The sequence below is a fragment of the Panthera onca genome, chromosome A1 (assembly GCF_046562875.1).
Source record: "Panthera onca isolate mPanOnc1 chromosome A1, mPanOnc1 haplotype 2, whole genome shotgun sequence".
In the NCBI taxonomy this organism is placed as follows: Eukaryota; Metazoa; Chordata; class Mammalia; order Carnivora; family Felidae; genus Panthera; species Panthera onca.
The window spans coordinates 96,318,641-96,342,011 of NC_138339.1; the positions used below are offsets into that span (position 1 = coordinate 96,318,641).

The following is a 23,371-nucleotide window of genomic DNA, read 5'->3' on the forward strand; positions in this document are numbered from 1 at the left end:
CACATGCACCAGTAGCCAGAGCTGGAAGAAAGGTTCCATTCACTGAAGGGATGTCCATCCCTTGTCTGGCATGACTTAATACCAAGTTGGGAGACTAGGACAGCACCATATTCATAAAGATGCCAGAGGACATTGATGGAAATAGCCTGTTGACATTGTGAAACAATTTCTGGAAAACCCTCAGAGGATGAGGCATGGCCACCCCTCTTGGAGGTCTGACCTTTGTGGCAGAGCCTGTGGAGAGCTGATTTGGGCTGGGGGAAGTGGCAATGTCTACGGAAGGATGCACAGGGTGATCAACAGCCATTGCCACCTCTGATGTTCTTGGCTTCTGAGCAGTGTGGCTAGTGCTGAGGTGGGAACCCCAACAAATGAGAGCCAACATGGGGCCCCTGTAGGCTGCTCAAATCAAGGGTTGGCAGAGATCTTTGATGGCCCAGAACCCTGAACTTGTCCTGTGTCTGATATGAGTCATACAAAATCAGTGTTAACACTATACTGGCCAGCCCATCTCACTCGATTCTGGGACATTAACACTGCATCTGCCAGTGGGAGCATCCTGTCCCCAGGTGCCACTGCTGGAACTCGGGCCAAAAAAGAGTCCCAGACCTCTTGAGGGACTTGGGTGCTCCAGGAGTGGGGTGGAAGTATGAAGAGGGGTACAGAGGATCACTGGGCACCCAACAGGGAAGAAACAAGGACCAGGTCCCATGTTGACCTGTCCAGGCTTGGGGCACCCCCCTCCTGGATGGCTCAGCTGGCCCTGACCAGTCTTAGCCACTACAGACGGACTTAAAAATTTAGGGGGAGGGCATCTCTGGTCACCAGGTCCAGTTTTGGGGCATCTTCCTGGACAACCCTGGGTAGGGGCCCAGGGTTCAAGGCCCAGGGCCCAGGTGAGGGACTGGCCTGGGTCTAATGGTCAGGCTGATGTCAAATACATGTTCTTGGGAATGGTTCCATCTGGATATCTAAATCTAGGAGCCATCAAGCTTCTGAAAATGGCTTTATGGAGGGAAAAAGTTCTGAGGCTTCTAGCTCCCAAACTCCACCACTTGATTATAACATGTGAGAAGGCAGTTCTCTTCCTTTTTAGGTAGAGGAAAAACTCTAAACAAGAATTATTGACTTAACAGTTTCTAGAACTTCCATAGCTTATGGAAACCTACAAAGAACTCTGAGTCCTGAAAACAGAAGCAGTTCATAATATGAAAAACCACAGACCCAAATCTCCCTAGGAAGCAGTACCTGTGGGAAGGAATGACATTTTTCATTTCCCAGTGCAGACCAAGTCTAGGCTAATAACATTTTCCCTGCCCTCTCAACAGTGTTATTTGTTTTAGTCTGCTGTCTGCGTAGCCAGGGGAATAATTAATTAACAGTTAAGTCTGCTGGAAGCACACGACCAAGTGGCACTCGGTAAATATTTGTTCACAATGATGAGGCTGTTGCTTATCTATACCATCAAGTTACAAAAATAAAATTGTGGGGTTTTTCTTCGTGAGGTGGTAGAGATTTGTCATCTTATTGATGAGAAAATTGAAGGTCAGAGGAGTGAGGTGATTTCTCCAATGGTATACAGTGTGACAGGGGCCAAGCAAGCCTTTGTACCCCAAGCTCCTGATTCCAAATTTATTCATTGCTTTTTCTGCTACATTGCACTAGTGTTTTGGGGGAGAGGGCTGAATTCCACTAAGCAAATTCACATGTTGAGACATTAACCTTTCCAAAGAACAGTAAAATCTCATTAAGTCAGAATAATTGGAAGAATGGCCAGGATGAATTGGGGGAAAAGTTTGAACTATTTTCAGAGATTTTCAGCTTTTTTCCTTTCAAGGCTGTGTAGTAAATTGGAGCAAATAACCACAAAAAGGGGCCAAATAGAGGTCACACTGAACCTGTGTGAAGGAACAAACAGGAATCATTTATAAATTGCATGTAAGTGATGACTACTAAAAATATTATAGGCATTTGGGGAAATAAATTTTGGTTAAAAATAAGCTAAATGTTTCCCATGAAATCTCCTTGCAAAAATTTACATAGGGACTTTCACAAATATGTCAAACCACGTGTTAAAATTATTGTGCCTCTGATTTAGTGGCCTGTAAATCAACCGGTTTGATTTTGCTGTGCTCAAACCGGCATTATTTCTATAGCTCACAGCCGCACGAATGATGACATCTGTCTCTCGCTTTCCATCCCCTTGATTTCCTCCTCTATCCAAGGCCCACAGAATGCCTCCAGCTGCCCTAAAACTGAAGCGTTTTGTCTATTCCTTTCCCTGACCACACTCCCACCAATTTTCACCAAATGACCCTGCCCTTCCTGCCACCGTCTGTGAGAAGTCCTCATATGTGGCTGCGTTTCAGGTTTTCTGTTCAAACACTAACATGAAGTTGTTCCTGAAGGTGTTCAGAAGTGCTGGGCCTTGGCTTTCTCTAATTCTGTTGTTTGTCAGAACTGTCAGGCATACTACTCCCGAAGCAGTTGGTAGGCATCTTCTATTTTACTTCAAACTGACTTCTTCCTCCTTTAATGGGTAAGAATTAGGGTTGTCTACCTGGCAGCCGGCACACTGGGCAAGGGAATGTTACTGACTAACGGGCGGCTGTTTGGGAAAACAGTCTGTGTAATGATTTCAGCCAAGCTATGTGCGAGCCGGGAAAAAGAACAATCTTGGGGGGAAATGGACACATGTAAGGCTATCTTTGCTGGGTGAGTTGTGCTGGATGGGATTCAAAGATCCATGTATCTTAGGAAAAAACTGACCAAAACAAAAAACAGGGCTAAAGATACCTCTGCCATGTCGTGCTCGTTTATTCTGATGCAATAACTTCACTTCAAAGCAAACTAGGGCTCCTCAGGCCTTCCCTGCTGGTGACCTGCTGCCCCCCTCTGGAGAAGTTGGAAACGTAAGCTTTTGATTCTTTCCCGTCCATTTCTGTCTCCATTATGGGTCCGTTTTCCCAGGGCTTCCTTATCCAAAGTCACTTTGCTGCATTGTAAAGAAGTGTAGGGCCATAAACTGCAAACCATATATTCAGTGAGTTTACATAGACTCTGAGTAATGCAAGGATCTTTATTTCTGGGTTGGAGGATGGACTGCCTAATTTTGTGAGCTGTATGTCCTGGTTCCACCCTCCTCCAACCACCGATCCAAGCTAAAACCGTCTTTCTCAGCAGTCTGGGACTAGCAAGAAGTCCTTTCTGACTTGGCATCCTACCTTAGGTATCTTATCCTTAAAAGGGAGAGTTTGGACTCCTGATCTTTAGGGTCCCTCTGGCTGATTCCATAAAAATACCTTTACCAGTAAGAAATGTCTTTAAATTTAACTTGAAGAAACTCCTAGGTATTAAACAAGCCTTCCTTTTAATGAGCAAGATTTTAGGAAATAAAACTAATACACTTGGTGCAGGGGTTGAATTTCAAAAAAATTTTTCAGTATAGGAAATATGCCGCTAGGAGGCAGTGTTGGCATATAGTTCTATTCAAGCACATCCAGTATAGTTCCTTTTGAGGAAAATATTTTTTAAATCAAAGGATATAAGAATGATTAGAAATTATGTTTTGTGTGGCAATAAAGTTCTGAAAAGAGTACTAAAGGGTCATCTATCTTATACTATAATAGAACAGTAAGTTGAATAGAAGTTTCTATCAACTATGAATGAAGTATGAGATACCAAACCTGATTTGTGAGAAATGGTAGATAGCAACTTTTATTTTTTTTTTTGAATGACATTCATTCTCCTTTTATTTCACCTCAACCACATGCAGCCTCTGAAAGCCATATTCCTTTGGCTTTATTTCTATGCACTGGAAGATAAGGATGGATTACTAATTATCTTAGCAAGAAAATTCCGGAAATTTCTTTCCCCTTAAATACTGCTGCCTTCTCCTTTAAAACTCAAATACTTGTGAAGTAGGAAGGTCGTTATTTTTTAAAATAGATGAATAAACTGATGCATAGAAATTTCACGTAAAACTTAAGCAAATTAGAGAATGAAAATAAGAATCAAGGTAGTCTCACTGCTCTTCTTTTTTAATAGCTGAAGAAATTACATTTCAAAACACCTAGCCCAAGAATGTGTAGAAAGCAGCATGAACTTTTCATACATTGAGAATAGCCATGTTTATGCTAATGTCTTGCATCTTCAGGCATGAGGTCTCATGGGAGAGTAGATGTTATCATGTAAAAATATCAGAGTTCTCAATCTAGGCAACTTGGATAAGAGTTTGGAGAATCCCTATTTTTTTCTTTATTATACTTACAAAAATTTTTTTAATATTCATTTATTTTTGGGAGAGAGAGAGAGAGAGAGAGAGAGACAGAGCACCAGCAAGGGAGGGACAGAGAGAGAGGGAGACACAGAATCTGAAGCAGACTCCAGGCTCTGAGCTGTCAGCACACAGCCGGTTGAGGGGCTTGAACCCACGAACTGTGAGATCATGACTTGAGCTGAAGTCCGATGCTCAACTGACTGAACCACCAGGTGCCCCTATTATACCTTTTTTAAAGCAACCGATGTAATACAAACTCACTGTTCCTCAGCCTTACTGACTAAAGGCATTTAGGTGGATCCATTTTTGAGCAGGATGGAGAAAATCTAGATACTGATGCCTCCTTTCCCCTCCCCATTGGTCTATACATTTTTTAGCAGTAGAAATGGGTCAGGAAAGAGAGAGAACAACTCTGGAACTCTGAGAGCAGGATTCTGGTCTTTTGATACTTATTGATCAGGTCCCACATGAGTGATTTGCTAAGAACAAACTTAAAGAACTAGCAAAATCCCCATATCTCAAGTGTTCCATAACAGTTGTTTTTCAAACCGTGGGTCAAAACCCACTAATGGGTCATAAAATCAATTTGTAGGGTCACAACTAGCATGTTTTATCACTGAGATAGGATGGAAAGGAATAGAATAGAAAATGCCAAAATGGATCTCACATTTTATTTCAGTGGTTGTATAGTGTGTGCTTTACTGGGTTATTCGAAAACTTTTGTTTCTTACTAAGGGTCATGTTCAAAAGGACTTGGAAGTCACTTCCCTATAGCACTTTATCTGTCATGACAGCTCCTGTCTCATTCTCCTTACTAGGCTGCAAACGTCTTGAAGTAGGAATGAATATCTGAATAACTTTTCCTTGGCCACAGTGATTTCCCTAATACCTTATACTTGGTATAAGGGAAACTGCTTAAGATGTACTTCTTATTTATTTTGCTTGTAAGTAAATTTCTAAACGATACTTTTAAAATCGTCAAGTGCTATTATTTATAGTTCTGTATTGTTCAGCTCCTACCAGTTTTATGTGTAGCCTAGCATTAACATAAGCATTGCTTTTAAACCGTCTTTTCCTGATTTGGGGGAACTGTGGCCCAAACATAAAAGTCACTGAAGATGGTTTCCACTGAGGTTACTGTGCAGATTTGAATTTCTGTTTTTCAAAGAGCTCTCTGAGCTGCTGCTCACTGGTGGCTTCTTTCTGCTGCATCAGCTCAGCTGTTCCTTTGGTCACCCCCCAGGCATCAGGCTTTGACATTGAAGGGTTGTATGGCCTGCCCGAGGCTATCCGAAGATTCTCCCAGTATTCCTTCCTGGCCCTGGGTGAACAAACACACATTAGACTCCTTCCTGAGCATCTGTATCTATGTCACTGAGCTAGAATATACCTCCACAGAGCTGTCTTTGGACTCTTGAGAGTATGTCCATTAAAACACATTTATTAATCTGAACTACAATTTTTTTAAGGCTCTATAGGCTAAAATTACTTTGAAATTATTTTTTTAAATATATGCATACAAATGGGGTGCCTGGGTGGCTCAGTTGGTTAAGCGTCCTACTCTTGATTTCTGCTCAGGTCATGATCTCACAACTGTGAGATCAAGCCCCGTGTGGGGCTCCACCCTCTGGCATGGAGCCTGCTTGGGATCCTCTCTTTCCTCTCTCTCTCTCTCTCTCTCTCTCTCTCTCTCTACCTCCCCCCCCCCCACCCCTGCCCTCCTTCACTACCTCCCTACCCTGTTCGTCTTCTCTCTCAAAATAAATCAATAGACATTTAAAACACAAAAAAGAAATTCTTCATTCACCCTCCTCTGCCTTTTGCCCTCCTGGGCCATTAGCTCAGACCCCATAGCACCTTTGCATATCTTCATACTTGAACTTGCTAAGCCAACTTGAACTTGCTAAGCCAACTTGAACTCACCTGTTTGTCTCTCTGCCTACTAGTCTGTTAACTCCTTGGGGACAGGCCTATGCCTTGTTCTTGCTACTTCTGTGTCCACACCCGTGTCTTGATATAGTTGTATACAATCAATATTAGCTGAATGGAGTGGAACTGCCCCTCTGCTTGGTGCTCGTCCCCCACCCTCTTCTTTATCTCGTGGCTACTTAGCCCTTCAAAATACAGCCCCCCAAAATCCCTTCCTCTAAAATATCTTTCTATTTGGCAGAGATGGCCATTCCTTTCTCTTGTCACTTTCTAAATCTGTGCCTCTACCAAAGCAGTTACTGCAGTATAATACATTGGCTTTCTTACCCATTTTCCCTAGTAGACTGAGATTCTCTAGCCAGCTTTTCATGTGTATTTTCCCAGTGCCTTGCACATTGCCCAATGTAAAATATTTGTTTATTGTTCATCTCCCCCACTGGGGTGTAAGCTCTGAGGGCAAAGACCTATTTTATTCTCCACTGTATTCCCAGCTCCAAGATTGTGGTTGGCACAGAACAAGCACTTAATTAATATTTTTTACATTTAATTTATACTTAAATCTTTTTACTAAAACAATTTTTAAGTTTATTTATTTATTTTGAGAGACAGAGAGAGAGAGACAGCATAAGTGAGCAGAGGAAGGGCAGAGAGAGAGGCAGAGGAGAATCCCAAGCAGACTCCATACTTTTAGCATGGAGCCCTACGTGGGGCTTAATGCGAGGCTCAGCACAGGGCTTGAACTCACAAACCATGAGATGAGCTAAAACCGAGAGTCAGATGTCCAATGGACTGAGTCACCCAGGTGTCCTAACTCATACTTAAATCTTAACAACCAATTGATTAAATGTTGTTCAGTGTCTACCACATGGTTCTAGCCCAGAACATGAAATCACACTTCACTGCAATTTATATTACTTATATTCTAAAGCCAGAGATCACTACATAGGCTATTTTATAAACATCTCTATGAAAGAATTTAAGGAGGATAACATTATTTATCATCATGCAGCAAATTATCTATACTCTTTGTTGTGACCTCACTTGGACATACTCATAATCCAAATGAGTTTGGTTTGGCAAATACAGTTTAAAGGTTCTTACCTGGCTCTAATCCATGGTTTGGTGTGCATATCCAAACCACTTCCCCAGCTGCCATGCTTTTCTGAAGCTGGCGGCAAAAATCCCCTTTCTGGGGCCAGCTCTTCTGCAATCGCCCGGATGTGGTAGGGCTCAAATCCACAGCACCCACCAATGTATCTGACCCCCAGCTTGTAGGCCTCTCTGGCATATTTCTGAATGTCCCATCTTGTTGCAACTCTGGGCTCCAGTCCTGTAGTAATGGAGTGAATTCTTTTTTTAAAAAAATATTCAAAATAAACAGCTATAATAAGTATGTAATTTTCAAGAACTGAATTAAATAAGTTGTTAACATTCGCTTCTTTACTTTTTAAAATTATTAGCTAATTGGTGTTTACATGTCCATTTTTAAATGCTGTGATAGCCAACCTTCAAGATGGTTCCCAATGATTCCTGCCCTCTTATGTCTTTACCCTGTGTAGTCCCCTCTCATATCAGGTTGGTCTGAGAGACCAATAGAATAGGTCAGAAGGCATGGTTGGTGACTTCTGAGGCTAGGTTATACAAGGCATTACGGTTTCTGTCTCAATCTCTCTTGTTCTCTTTGAACAACTGCATGTTGTGAGAACACTCAAGCATCACAATGGTAAGGCCAATAATTTAAGGAACTGAGGCCTCCAGTTCTGTTTAACAGAACAGCAAGACACTAACACCTATTCCCAACAGCCAACGAAGGGAGCTTGGAAGTAGATTCCCTAGCTCTCATCAGGTCTTCAGAGGACTACAAACCTGACCAGTATCTGGACTGCAACCTCATAAGGGATGCTGAGCAAAAACTATCCAGCTAGGCTGCTCCCAAATTCATGACCCACAGAAACTCTGAGATATAATAACTGTTTGTTGTTTAAAGGCACTAAATTTTGCGATAATTTGTTCTATGCCAATAACACAGACGCTTTGCCATTCTTTATCCATGGTTCTTCTAGATGGATTATGTTATAATACCTTACTTCTCTGAGGGTCCCTATAAAATATAGTATCTAAGGACCTTAGAATGGAGTAGAAGCTGGCCAAACTCTGGCCCTGGTGATCTCTCTGGCTGGATTTTCAGGTGGACACACCCGACTTCCCACACATGCTTGACCCCTTTTCCTAGACTGCCAAGTATTCCCTCCCTGCATCTGCTCAGCCTCTTCATTCAAAGTTGTTATACAGTAACCTAGTGATGGTATCTCCTCCTTGCCCTCAAGAACAGGGGAAAAGTAACTTGGACATAAACCGGTCCATCCTTTTAATTCTTCTGATGAGAAAATTAAGGTTTAGAACTAAGTGGTTTTGCTAAGGTTACATAACTCAGCGACAGAGCTGGAACCAGAACCAAAGTCTTTGCTGATCGCACCCGGAAGGGCATCCTTTTTACCAGCCTACAGCTAAAAGGTTCAGAGATCTTTTTTGCTTGTCGGTTCCATCTTTTCCTTCTACTGTGGTCAAATATCAAAGGGCTTTTGGCTGCAGGGAGAGACACTGAGGGCAAGAGATGAGATATGCTGCCATTTCTTTGCTATGACAAAGCTCTATGGCTATAGATTTGGAATTTGTCAAACATCAAGACATTGAGATAATTTATAAAATGTCTGTCTTACCAAAGGGGAATTCTGGTAGATCAATAAATCCCTGCTTGTTGCAGTCAGGAGTGTGGTAGGCCAAGGGCTGACTCATCAGGTGGGCTTTCAGTCGGGCAGCCTCCAAGCCTTCTTTCATGAGCTTCACTGTTTGTAAACTAATTGTGGGGTCAAAATGGCAGTTCACGCCAACGATGGAAGCTCCTGCAAGTGGGAAGAACAACTGAGCTTTAGGGATTTATCAGATAACCAGTGGCCCCAACTCTCCTCTCTTAATCAAGGAGCTTTTATTTGAAACAGTCAATTACAAATACAGCCTTCGATTCTTGCTTCCTTGCGAACCTAGCTTACTTCTGCATGGGAATGATTACTAACAGGCAGCAAGGGCTTTCTGGGAAAAGTGTTGTGAAGAATCTGTTACAACTGAAGTGTCATTTATGTACACTTGGCTGTCCATCTTTTTTCCAAAAAATCATTATTAGAGGTTGTTTTTTTTTTTAACTACAAATTTTAGAAGTCAACTTTTCAATCTTGACACAATAATTTTTTAACACTCCCAGCTCGTGGTTACCATACCACTCACTTGAAGATCAGTGTTCCCTTTCATCAGGCCAATTTAAAAATATCACTAATCCAGATTCTGGGAGCAGCTAAGCTGATGCCACAAGCCACGGCATCCAGCGTTCAGGGGCAAGCATCTCAGCGGTTTTCACTGGGCTGGGTCTGCAGTTTGCTCCTTCATTCTTGTTCCAATCCTCCCTCCTGTTATTTCTCTGAATCAGTTTTTTGTCCAAGAGCACCAGTGACCTTGATCTTACCAAATCCAGTTGTTGTCCCTCTGTTCTCATCTGATGCAATGTCTGGGCAGCATCATCCTAGTGGGCCATCCCCTCCTTCATCAACACTCCCCTTTTCTTGGCTTCTCATGCTCTCTCAGTGGTGCTCCTACCTCACTGGCTGCTTTCTTTGGGCGTTAGGTGCCAACCCCCTCAAGGTTGAACCTTTCAATCTTGCAATGTCCTAGGGTCCCAGTGGGCCATCTTTTCTTCTCCTACATTTCCTTTCCAGTCCCAGGGCTTTCAGTATGATCTATATCCAGAACTCTCCAAATTTCTCTCTCTAACCGTGACCTCTCCTTTGGGTCCCAGACTTAAATATTCAACAGCTTACTTAATATCTTCACTTGGATCTTGACTACCTTTATTTTCTTTCTTTTTCTTTCTTTCTTTCTTTCTTTCTTTCTTTCTTTCTTTCTTCCTTTCTTTCTTCTGCTGCTTCTTCTTTTCCTTCTCCTTCTCCTTCTCCTCCTCTTTCTTCTTCTTCTTCTTCTTCTTCTTCTTCTTCTTCTTCTTCTTCTTCATCTTCTTCATCTTCTTTATCTTCATCTTCTTTTTTTGGATGTTCTGCTGCCAGAGTTTCTCTTTCCTTGTTTGACTTCATTACACTAATGAATTAATCCTATGTTGGTTACCTCTTGGATATCTATTAGGTATAAGAGTCCTTTTAAGGGATTATAGAGAAATATAAATATAGGACATGGTCCCTGACACCAAGGGTTTCATAAGGTTTGACACAAAGGGCTTCCTTAGGTTTGCTCCCTGAAAACAAGGCTCTATGGTCACTCGTGAGGAAGTAGCTGTTTCCTATATCCCCTTCTTGGAGACTGCTGCTATACACAAACATATCAAAGGCTCTGAGAAATTCTGTGTATTTTTCCAATTTTAAGTATATGCACCGCCTAAGAAAGCACTAAGGCTCTGAGAAATTCTGTAGTAAAGAGACCTGTGTGACTTGATTTAACACAGCACTTTCTAAATATATTTCACTACAGAACCCTAATAATGTTCTCACAGATTAGAAGATGCTCACCGAGGATATTCCAAATGAGTGGTGTAAGTAGAAAGTGTTCTAGTTGCTGAGAGGAGGGAGTGTTTACTTGGGGTATGTGTGGTGATGTATAGGGATGTGGAGGTAGAATTTGAGCTAACATTGGAAGGTGGACTGGAGTTATTAGGCTGATATTAATTAAGGACCTATTTTGTGCCAGGTGCTGTGCTAGGCACAGGGCACTCAGTGCTGAGCCAGACAGACACAGTCTCTGCCTTCTTTGACCTTACAGTCTAGTGAGTCAGACATTAAAGCGATACACAAAAGAGATAAGTGGCACAGTGATGTCAAGCACCATGGCCACCTACCTTGAATGGAATGGTGGGGGCAGAATTAGATGCAGGCCACGAATCTCTGCCAATTAACAATAGGGGTCATGAAAGCCTCTTCTGATCTTTTTGAAACAAGTTAACTTGCTTCTCCTCCCCCCCCATTGTCACATTTCCCCCCCAAAATTTAGGATTATATAGCCTCATTCCTAAATCTAAATAATTGTTATTGTTAATGACAAGTATGAAGTGACTTTTATGAAATATCAGGAGTTGGATAAAAATCAGAAATGAAACGTGGCCAAACATAGTGTCTCTGTTCCTCAGAGTGAGTTGGACTCTTCCACTGACCCTGAGCTATGCCTTGCATTTAAAATGAGGCAGCTTTGACGGGCGCCTGGGTGGCTCAGTGGGTTGGGTGTCTGACTTCGGCCTGGGTCATGGTCTCGCGGTTCGTGGCTTCAAGCCCCACGTTGGGCCCTGTGCTGACAGCTCAGAGCCTGGAGTCTGCTTTGGATTCTCTCTGCCCCTCCCCAGCTCGCCTGCCTTCTCTCTCTCTCTCAAAGATAAACATTAAAAAGAATAATAAAGTGAGGCAGCTTTGAAAACATTTTGTGAGTTTTCCCTAATTGAAATGAAACCCAATGTTAGGAATGGAAATTATTGAAAAAGATAAGTTAGTCAGTATTTCATACCAAATTATTTTAAGTTCATTATACTGATTACAAAAAGCGAAGCATATCAGTAATTTACGAAAATGGAAAAACTCTGGCAAAGAAAACAACTGAACTTTTAAGTCTGATATGCTTTGCTTTTTGTATGTGTTTAAAGGCCTCAATTTAGGTTTAAAATAAAACATGTTTTTCTAATGCTCCTTTTGATTTACTGAAACTCTTCTCATTTCTAGGTATTAAACCTTCAGTGTAGGTCTAGTGGCCCCTTTGAAAAGGCTGGTGTGTGTACTTTTTACTTTATTTTACTTTTTTCTCTTTTGGACTCAATATTATTATCAATACTCCTAGAAGAGCAAATTTTGTTTTCCTTTAAGCAAAAGTAGTATATAGGACTAACAGGTGGACCTACATTTGTATGTAATTTTATTATTTGTTTATTTTATTTTTTGAGAGCAAGAAAGAATGTGCGTGTGAAAGCCAGTTTGGGGGAGGGGCAGGGAGAGAGGGAGGCGGGGGATCCGAAGCAGGCTTTGCAGGCTCAAAGCCCAGAGGCTCATGCGGGTTCCAACCCAGGAACCACACAGTGAGATCATGACCTGAGCGGAAGTAGAACTCATAACCAACTGAGCCACCCAGGTGTCCCTTACGTAATTTTAAAAGACTCACTAATTGTCAACTGGTCAAAATGCGTCATCACCTGCTTTAACAAGGCGCACTGCACACTCGCCAGGGCTGACGCCATGCAAATCTCCCTCTGGGCCGATGCACATGGTAGCTGCCACAGGTTTCCCGGATGCTTTCAAGGCTTCGACTGCCCACACAGCCTCTTCCACATGTTCAAAATACTGAAATAAGATCAGGTTGACGTACTTTTATTCTTGTTTCTCCCCAGTTAGAAAACGTGTTTTACTGCTTAATAATTATCACTAGTTGAATCATCTTCACATTTTGAGTGTGACCCATTAGCATTTTTTAAATGCCACAGACCGTTGATGACTGTGAATTGCAGTCAAAAGGTTTGAAGAACACTTTATTAGATTAAGTGAATCAAATTCACTAGAAAGCTTAAATTGGAAAAAAGATTTTAATACTAAATATTGCTAGCCATGATTGGCACCTAATCTCCCCTGCTCCCCACAAAAGCAAAAGGTAGAGAAAATGTACTAAGCGTCTATGTCTCATCTTTGGTGATATCTTCGTTTACCTCTGCAATCAAGAAATCCACATTCTTCTTCAAAAAGACCTCTAACTGTTGCTGAAATACTTTCTTAACTTCAGCTTCACTCTTGCAACTAAGGTACGAAGGCGTCTGGCTCACACCTCCTGCCACCAAAGCGTCTCCCTCATCAGCCACTTGCCGGGCAATGTCACAAGCAGCTTCGTTGACTTTCTGCCCCTAAAATGGATGATTATATGATATATCAACATTTTCATGTGAAGTTGAAACCAAATTATTATTCAAATATCCACATCTCAGTTGTATGTTACAATAGAGATTTTATTCTAGAAAATAACAGGGACAGAATAGTTCATATTACCAAGTTGAACAATTTGCAGTAACAACACCAATAGTAGTAATGAAAACAATAAATCCAATGATAGCACATAGGATATTACATACTAATGATCTGGGAGAGGGTAAAAATCTTAAATAAAAGGATCTGGTATCTTCTAATGCCTAAGCTGCACTTAGAGAAATATCTAGCAAATAGTGGTGATGACGATGTTGATGATGACATCATTAAAATGATGACAGAATTCATGACTTTTTGTCATTATGTATTTTCTTAATTAACAGATAATCACAAGGTATTTTCTAATTACGTAGGCATTAAAAATTGACACTTGTCTTCACTAAACCCCAGTGCTGTAAGTCACACAGACTCATGGAATGTTGGAACTTCTTTTTCATTTTAGGGATCAAGAAGTTGTCGCTTTGATGGCATAGTTGAATGGTTTGCCCAACACAACAAGGTTGATTATAGCTGAGCCAGGAAGATTCCAGGGTCACTGCCCCCTTGTGCCTTTGACCCTTCCCCTACACTGTGCCACATTAAAAACCTTTAAGGGTGTAAGAATTTGTTAGGTTACCCTCTCAGCAACTTAGGAGACTGAGAGAATCGCTCATCATTAACCACCCCCTTCTTTGACCTGCTTCATTAAATGCTTTTCTGTCAATTTTGAGGACTCCAGCTAAAACCTAGAAGAGTTGTTCACACATATCTCATTTCTGTATTATCTAAAAACCCTGAAGCGGCGCAACATTTTTCTCTACAAGAACTTCTGTGATGACATATGTGTCTACTAGGCCCTTCAAAGAATGCCATGTATGGTTTTACTCACGGATATTTTCTCTGCAACATAGTTTCCCCTGTTCTCCAGCTTGTCTTCGCTTGCATAAAAGGTGAAGGTTTGCATGACATTGGATCCAGCTCTGAGGAACTCTCGATGAAGCTGGCGAACTGGGAGATTAAATGAGGAGAGGTATTAATTACTATCAGTTTATCACCCGTGATGTTCTCAAAAGGCTATCACATAAACAGATGTGAAAACATCTGCTCACATTCCTGGTTGCTGGGCATTGGTGCATGCTGGGGGCTAATGAGAGGTAGCTCTGGGGTCTCTCGTTAAGAAGAAGAGATTATTTCTACCATGCACGTGCGGTGAAGGGAAGAGGGAGATCCCACAAGGGAGGAATCATCATTTGAACATTTTTGCTGGGCAGAGAAAGTGGGGAAAGGCATTCCCTACAGAGGTAAGGGCTTGAACAAAAAGGAGGCAGGAGTAGGCTTGGCATTTGGGGGTGCAGCACGTAGTCTGAGAAGCTGGAGTTGAGGATGTATAAGAGAAGTAGTAGGAGAGGCAGGTGGAGAGGTGGGCCGGCTGACAGAGTACCAAGGGCCTAGAACATCATCCTAAGGAGTCTGGGCTGCAGACCACAGGTTCGGAGAAACACCAGCAGTTTGTAAGCAATTGAATGATGTTATTGGTTCACTGTTTTTGAAAGATAATTTTGGTAGTAGAGTGGACTAAGAATTGGAACAAGGTTCCCAAGCATACGTCTGTGGATGAATAGTTTTTACAGGCTAAAGAAAATATGGGGCTTTCCCCCCCATTTGATCAAATAAACTCATTTTAAGGAACTACCTTTGCTTTAAATAGTAGTCCTAAACTCTGGTTCCCCATTAGACACTCTGCAAGCTTTTTAAAACCAATGGATGCTAGGGCCAAATTCGCAAATATTCTAATTTAATCGGTGTGGGGGCAGGGCATAGATTTTGTGTGTTTGTGTTTCTCCAACTGATTCTTATCTGCAGTTTTGTTGAAAACCACCAAAATGCTCTACTTTATTTTGGGAAATAAAAATAAAGACTATGACTGGGAAAATGCTCTATTTTATCTATCTATCTATCTATCTATCTATCTATCGATCTATCTATCTATTTATTTATGATGCTGATATTTTGTTTTATTTTTGAGATAGTGCACAGGAGCCTCTCAGGTGAGAGTGCCCACAGGTGAGGGCAGACAGAGGGAAGAGGGTGGAGGGTCTGAAGCAGGCTCCAATGACAGCAATAAGTTGCACATGGTACCCGAACTCAAGAACCATGAACCACAGGACCAGGACCTGAGCCAAAGTTGGACACTCAACTGACAGCCACCCAGGCAACCCTATTTGTTTATCTTAGAGAGAGTGTGAGCCAGGGAGAGGGGCAGAGAGAATCTTAAGCAGGCTCCACACTCAGCATGGAGCCCCAATGTGGGGCTCAATCCCACAATCCCATGGCCCAGGGATCATGACCTGAGCCGAAATCAAGAGTTGGATGCTCAATTGACTGAGCCATCCAGGTGCCCCAAAATGCTGTTTTTATAAAATGATAGTGAGACTTCACAGGTGTTCGTTTTTGTCAGGAGAATCAACTGGGCAAAGTAAGAAGTCGGCAATCCTGTGTCAGCCCCTGAAATCTATTTTGACATTTCAGAGGCCTTTAAAAGTAAAAAGGTTAAAAGTCAAAAGGTCTGGGAGGGACTGCATTAGAGGCTAGGAAATTATTAGGACACTGGAGCCCTTAGCCCTTTATGGAAGAGGAGTCTGGTGTCTTTGCATCCTAGCTACCTAGTAGAGGGCAGAGAACATAGGAAGCTCAGTTTTGTTTTTCAGTGAGCAAGTGAAGCAAAAAAGCTTTTGAATTTCAGAAAATGGGTTTCTAAGCCTGGAAACTCTAGTCCTGAGTGGGAACTTAGAAGCTTGCTTAAATGAGGAAACTTCAAACTTGTTTTGTTTTTCTTTTTTGTTTTTTGAAGTTTATTTATTCTGAGAGCGAGAGAATCCCAAGCAGCTCCGTGTTGTCAGTGTGGAGCCGGACGGGCAGGGCTCCATGTGCGGACTGAACCCACCAACTGTGAGATCATGACCTGAACTGAAACCAAGAGTTGGAGACTTAAGCGACTTAGCCACCCAGGCGCCACTAAAACTTGTTTTAATTAGCAAAAGGAACCAATTAACAACACTTCATACACAGTCCCTGTTTATCAATCAAACACAGAGCTGCTGTGGTTGGAGCAGGGTGAAGGGCCTATAGATGGGGTTTCCCATACACTAGGATGAGATGGCTTATAATTGGGAAATCTACCCAGGGGGTCCTTAGGTGGATTTTTAGAAACTCTGTTTAAAAACCCTGGAATAGGGGTGCCTGGGTGGCTCAGTCGGTTGAGCGTCCGACTTCGGCTCCGGTCGTGATCTCACAGCTGGTGAGTTCAAGCCCCGCGTCAGGCTCTGTGCTGACAGCTCGGAGCCTGGAGCCTGCTTCGGATTCTGTGTCTCCCTCTCTCTCTGCCCCTAACCCACTTGCATTCTGTCTCTGTCTCTGTCTCTGTCTCTGTCGAAAATAAATACACATTACAAAAAAAAATTAAAAAAAAAATAATAAAAAAAAAAAAACCCTGGAATAGCGGGCAAATTGTGTATATGTATATTTTACACTGCATTTTATACCCTTTTGTTAAATTTTGCCAGAAGGCAGTGACCCAACTCCTTGCTCTTAATCAATTTGATATTCTTCTATGCTTCTTAAAGCTGCAGAGCTTCTCAAAAGCATAACCCCACTTAGACTCACATGGGGGCAATTAATATGGATTCAGATTCCGTATGCCACTCCAGATCCAGCAAACCTTAATTCTTTGCTAATTCCACTGGGTACAAGAACCACAATTTTTGGCATAGACTTTAGTAGGAGAATTAGTCCACTTAAAATAAGACAAAAAAACTCAAGAAACAGAGGGCCAAGTGATAAACATGTTGTTTCTGCACTAATAAAAGTAAAATCAATATCAGAGCAGTTTCTCTCGAACTCCTCTAATGCATAACTTAAAAAAAAAAATGTGACTTATAAAATTGAAGCTTGTGGTTTAAAAAATTTTTTTAAATGTTTATTTATTTTTGAGAGAGACAGAATGTGAGCAGGGAAGGGGAAGAGAGAGAGGGAGACACAGAATCCGAAGCAGGCTCCAGGCTCTGAGCTGTCAGCACAGAGCCAGACATAGAGCTCAAACTCACAAACCGTAAGATCATGACCTGAGCCAAAGTCGACGTTTAACCAACTGAGCCATCTAGGCGCCCCTCAAAGCTTGTGGTTTAAATAAAAGCCTTCTTTTATTTACATGGCAGAGTTTGCACAAAGGTAGCTTATCATTAATATCAGCTTGGCTCAAGAAATATTTCATTGAGTTTAACCCAGCAAGCTGACCTTAAGAAACAAACCATAGAGGGGCGCCTGGGTGGTTCACTCGTTTAAGCGTCTGACTTCTTCAGCTCAGGTCATGATCTCATGGTTTGTGGGTTCGAGCCCTGCTGACAGCTCAGAGTGTGGAGCCTGCTTCAGATTCTGTGTCTCCCTCTCTCTCTGCTCTGCCCCTGCTCGCACTCTGTCTCTCTCTCTTAAAAATAAATAAACATTAAAAAATAAAATAAGAAACAGACCATAGATATATTTTAAAACCTCATTCTTGTATCTTAATTATTCCATTGTGTTCCTTAAAACCCTTTAATGGCAATGCTTCCCAAAGCATGGTTCACCTTGCTATCACCTGGGGACAATTATAAATATGCAGGTTCCTGGACCCACTCACAGACCTAATAGATCCAAATGTCTAAGTGGAGGCTGGGAACCTATAATTTTTAACCGACTGCTGGTACAATAAAAATTTGAGGACTACTGCTGTTTTAGCTTCCCGAGCCTACTGAATTCCTCCCTCCCTTCCTTCTTTCTTCCTTCAGGGGTAGAACACAGCATTATTTCTACATTTATTTGGAAATATGAAAGTTGTGTATATTTGCTGGGTTTAACAGTGTGACTATAGCCCTCTTCCTTTGAATACTATTTCAGGATAGTGTGATTTGAACACAAAATTTCTGTACTTCTCTAGCAGAAATAGAGAAGTTATTATCTAGATATTATATAAGATATTATCAAGAGAAGAAACAATGAATTTAATAATAGTTAATACTTGTAGTGTTTAACATGCATCAGGCACTATTTTAAAGACTTTATATACAACTTATTTAATTCTTATAACCTTTGAAGTAGATGTCAATATTATCTCAGTTTTATAGAAGAGGAATCTGAGTCCCAGAGAAGCTAAGTAATTTCCCCAAGGTCACACAGCCTAGTGGCTGTCAAAATTTGATTCAATTAGCCTGAATCCAAAATCAGTATGCTTAATTGTAAAGCTGTACTGTCTCTTAGTTTATATGCTTTGTTAGTTTCTATCCCTTATCACTGAGTTCACTGAAATATGCTCTTTAATAAACATTAAAGACAACTGTTCAATCTGTATAATATTCACAAGAAATTTTCCTCCAGTTTCCTCTGAAAGAGTCCACTTCTTTCACAGTGTTGACTACTGTTAGCTGTCCTCTGAGACCTTCTCTAGGAAGTGCCCTAAGCCAAAGGGTGCTTCTTTGCCCAGGGCCTAAGCTCTCTCCTACAAGAGGAGAGGGTTGATAGTTCGCATGCAAAGCTTGGTCTATTGGTAAGGAGAGAACAAAGATCCAGCTCCCCGGTCTCAATTTGGGGGTACTCTGAAGCACCTGTCCAACTCCAGAGCTTCCTGAGGAATTGGCCAAAGCCTCTGTTACAACTGCATTACAGTGTAATTCCTCCCTCTGCCCAATCCTGCTTCCCTCACTCCCTTAGAAGTGTTATTTCATAAATGCACTCCTCATTAAAACTCCTGAGCACAAATCTCCACTTCTGGCCAGCTGGTAATGAGTACCTAGCTCATCATGGGTGACAGAGTTCCCAGCATGCTCTAGTGGTACAATTGTTTAAAAACTTTCACCTGTGGTGAACTAGAATGAGATGCCCTTAGACGGGAATGTACTACCAGGTGTACTATCTCAAATGTTTGAAAGGTTCAGAGGAAGTAGTAATTATAAAGACTTTAGAATCGGATGGCTATTGTTGGGTACCACCAACATACTGGAGAAAGGCAATGAAAGGTTAAGGGTGATTCATCACCAGTTCAAGACAACGTCTGAAAGTCTGAGGATCTCCTGGGTGGTATATAAAGAAACACCTCTTGTAGCTTTAGCAAGCAGAAAAGCTGAGGATCTGGCCCAGGACTAAATTATACAGGGAGCAGAGAGTCAGAGAGGTTGAATCATCAACCACAGAAGGCTTCTACTGCCACAGTCAGGGTCTGATCAGGAAGACAAAGGACCCTGAGATTGGGGTGAAGACATATGGGTGGATTCACTCATAACCTTAAAAACCCAGATTCCTCCCTGAATTCTCTGGGACTGCAGAAGTGGCCCATTTCTCTCTTTTAAAGATTAATGTTTGGGGCACCTGAGTGGCTCAGTTGGTTAAGGTTTGACTCTTGATTTTGGCTCAGGTCATGATTTCACGGTTCTGAGGATAGAGCCTCGCATTGGGCTCTGTGCTGACAGTGTGGAGCCTGCTTGGGATTCCTTCTTTCTCTCTTTCTCTCTCTCTCTCTCTCTCTCTCTCTCTGACCCTCCCCTGCTCTCACTCTCTCTCAAAATAAATAAATACACATTAAAAAAAAATAAATGAAGTCTTCCCCCTTGCTTTAGGTTGATGCAGAAGCCTTGTAAGACAGCATTATCTCCCTCATGTTCCATCTCACCTCCCCTCTTTGTATGTCCCCGTAAGAGATCTGTGGTCAAAAGAGTAAAGTGAGAATAAGGTACATGGGTATGGGTGCAGGGCAGGTAGATAGTTGAACTTAAATAGGATGGGGCTAGTATATAATGCATTTAACTAGTTGGCAAACGTACAATGGAGGAGGGCTTATCTACCAGACGGTGAGTGATGCTGTGCCATGGAACTTAAAGTGGGTAAGGAGGGGGGATGAACACATGGGGACAGAATAGATAATAAATGCTGACATGGAAGGGATGAAGGACTGAGAATCTTGGTGAGGCTGAGGAGTGGGAGAATTAGAGTCGGCAGGAAAGATAGAAAGAAGGTGGTGGTTAGAAAATGGGGCCCTCGTAATTGAGATTTCCAAAGCAGACAGCTAGGGGTGATGGCAAGGTCTAGGAGTGCATTGCTGAGGTGGAGGGTGGAGGAAACGTTCAACTGGAGATGAGATCAAGGCACTAACAGGAAGAGTTCTGGACAGATCATCTGCATGGACACTGAACTCACCCCAAGTGGTGAGGGAGGGAAGGGCAGAGAGGAAAGCAGTGAGCCAGGTTCTACACTCACCTAGGGCGAGGGGCAGGAACCAAGAGGCAAACACAGGTGACAGCCACAGGAAGGGCCATTGCGATCATCCAACCTGTGAATCTATACTTACATGCCTAGCACAGTGCCCAGCAGGCAATAATGAATGTTGGACAATGTGCCACGAATGTCTGTGTTTGATGGCATGCTCCTACACTGGTCGATGTCGCATTCTTTTATGAGAACTTAGAAGAGAGCTATATGCACCAACCTGCCTCTGGGTGTTCCACTGTGGCTTCTGGGGTCCAGGGGCCTGCCTTCACATAGCCCCTCTTCTCCAGTGCAAAGACAAACCCTCCATCTCCAATCACAACTTCTCCAGCATTTAAACGTTCTAGGATGCCCTAAAATTACAGATGGGGGTGGGGGGCAAAGGAAGGGAGTTACTTGAGTTTGAGACAATTTTCTATTTTTAGTACTTTTGCTATGGTATTCTTGAGAAGTGTGATTTCTTTAGAATTCACAGAAAGTACATGTATTTATAAATCCAGAATGCTCGTATAATGAAAATATGAAAATATGTGTATACATGTGCTAGGGGTGAGGGTCTTTCAGAACACAATAAGAGTTTTGAAGAATGTGGTGGGAGGATGTTATCTTTGAAGAAATAGCTACAGAAGGATTAAGTGAAAATATTTTATTGTAAAGCCTCAAATGAATACTTAAGCACACATTCTTAAAATGGTGAAAGCTAGTTTTATTCTAACAGCCCCTACATTTGGCCTGGCCCCATCTGTCTGTCAGTCCCTGGGGCCCTCTGTCAGCCAGGCGGGGGCAGGGTACTTTGACACCCAAGGGTCAAGTATATTGCTTCCTCCCTCCAGCCCCAACCATAGTCCCACAGTCCGTCTGTTCCTCCATCCATCTATCCATCCACCCCTCCCCCCCCACTCCCCAAACTAGCCCAAGGCAGACAGTCTGGACTGGAACGCTCATCCCAACTAGGAAAGAGATAGGCTTGTCGTTAATCAGGTGGTGCAGTTGCTGGGTTTTGGTTTTTCAATCTTTTTAACATCCCTTACTCAATACCTTACAGCCCCTGTGCCCATTTTTTTTTCCGAGGCTTGAATGGTTGATTTTATTGTGATCACAGAAATCATACTGCGGGTGCAAACTTACCATGGCCCACCCAACGCGTGAGCCTTGGGGCTGCGGCGGGACCCGGACGGCGGCGTACCCCAAAACGCGGCAGGTAGGCGGCCCCGGGGCCCCGCTGCACCCGTCGAGGCGCGGGCACGAAACGGTCTGGCAGCCGCGGCCGCGCGCCTCCCTGGCCTGCCCACGCAGGGCGCAGAGGGGCGCGCCCAGCGGCGCGGGCAGTGACGCGGGGTGGCCAGGGGAGCCGGAAGCCACCAGGAGCTCCCTAGTCCCACCAATGTCGGGAAGAGAAGTCGTGCCTGTGGGTCTAGGAGCCCACCTCTGAGGTAGTGCTCTGGTGCGGGAATCAGAAAACGTTGGGAGTCTTGGAGCTCTGGGGGTGTCCCCCCGGGTCACGTAGATCTAGGGCGCGCTCTGGATATGGGCAGGGGTGTTGGGGGGAGCTCAGAGGCACCTTGGGGTCCTGCCCGAGAAATTCTGAGAGCACCTGCTGGTCACAGCCGGGCTCTGGGGACCCCTCTGCACTTCCTGACGCTGGGGCGCGGGGCCGGTGGGTCGAGCCTCAGAGCCACCGCTGGGATGGAGAGCGCCCTCGGGTCCCCTGTAGACTCACCCTCTTGGCCTTTTTGCCCCCAACGGGTGCCATTTTCGAGGTGTCCGGTGGATAGTAGGCACGGATGCGGACAGACGAGGGGAGCTTTACCCCGCGCGAAACCGGGAGCTGCCCCACCGCCGCAGCCAGGCTCTTTATATCCTGTTCTGGGCGCGGGGTGGGTTTCCCCAGCCTTGGCGCGTCCAACGCGGGCCTTGCGCATGGGAACACGCCCCCCCCAGCTTTTTTATTGAGTCCCGCGGCTCGCTGGGAACTTGCCCTGTGGAGGAGAGGATCGAGATTGTTCTCTCAAATTGGTGAGCAAACAGACAAGTAAAATAAAATAACGAGGTTGCCACTCGCTCAGGTTTCTAACCTACCAATGCACGGTCCCCTCCCCCCCCCCAACACCTCACCCCCCTCGCTCGCATCGAGGGGTTCCGACCCTGATTTATCTCTCTCTTGTCTGGGATCATGCACAGTTACCCACTTAAGTCACCAGAGTTGGCCCCTAAGAATTCCATTCATGCACAAATATTTGTCAAAGGCCAGGATACAAGGTTATTGAATGAGGAGGCGATGCCCTGGGAAGAAGTTCAGTCTGAGGTGTGATCTGGGCGAAATGCATCCGGGAGTTATGTAACGGAATACAAATACAGCATTTACAGAACGTCTAATACTAACTCTGAATTAGTGGGTATGTTTAAAATGACCTTCTGCCATTATATCCAAACATGCCGTGCAGTTCCTAATAACACAGTAGTTTTGTAGTAAGAATATCTTTGCAACATATAACCAGGACAGACTTTTAACATCTATATATGACAGTGGAAATACACCTTGGACATTTCAAAATTCAGTTCGAAAATTGTGTAAAGACATACAGGTATTAGAAGAACTGGGAGGAAATAGAAATGTTAATAGTAGTTATCTGATGATGGTGGAATTAGGGCTTGCTTTTATTTTATTATGCTTTGTTGTATTTCCCAAAATATCTCTACACTAAGAACACATAGATTTTAAAATAATAAAAGCATTAGTTTAACAAATGTACACCACCACAGTAAATATCCTAGAGAACAGAGTTAAAAATCCTGAAACAGAGTTCAGAACCTTTTACCCAAATAAAAGCACATAAGGAAATTTTGTATGTGGAACAGTAACTTCCATTTCAACACATGCAAAGAAGGA

The 23,371-nt window shown here is 43.0% G+C and overlaps 1 protein-coding gene across 2 annotated transcripts; it reads right to left on the minus strand.

Annotated features, from left to right (window-relative positions):
- Positions 1-4,289: 4,289 nt before the first annotated feature.
- Positions 4,290-22,501, minus strand: BHMT (betaine--homocysteine S-methyltransferase). 2 transcript variants are annotated; one of them, XM_060635476.3, is made up of 8 exons: positions 22,202-22,501; positions 20,702-20,834; positions 14,081-14,199; positions 12,942-13,133; positions 12,435-12,582; positions 8,929-9,111; positions 7,310-7,538; positions 4,290-5,600 (listed from the first exon to the last, which is right to left on the minus strand). In XM_060635476.3, exons 1-8 carry the CDS (start codon positions 22,232-22,234, stop codon positions 5,414-5,416), a joined length of 1,224 nt encoding a protein of 407 aa, XP_060491459.2. In that variant the 5' UTR covers positions 22,235-22,501; the 3' UTR covers positions 4,290-5,413. The 2 variants fall into 2 exon arrangements, with proteins under 2 accessions (XP_060491459.2, XP_060491458.2); XM_060635475.3 differs by lacking the exon at positions 22,202-22,501 and adding an exon at positions 21,610-21,990.
- Positions 22,502-23,371: the final 870 nt, after the last annotated feature.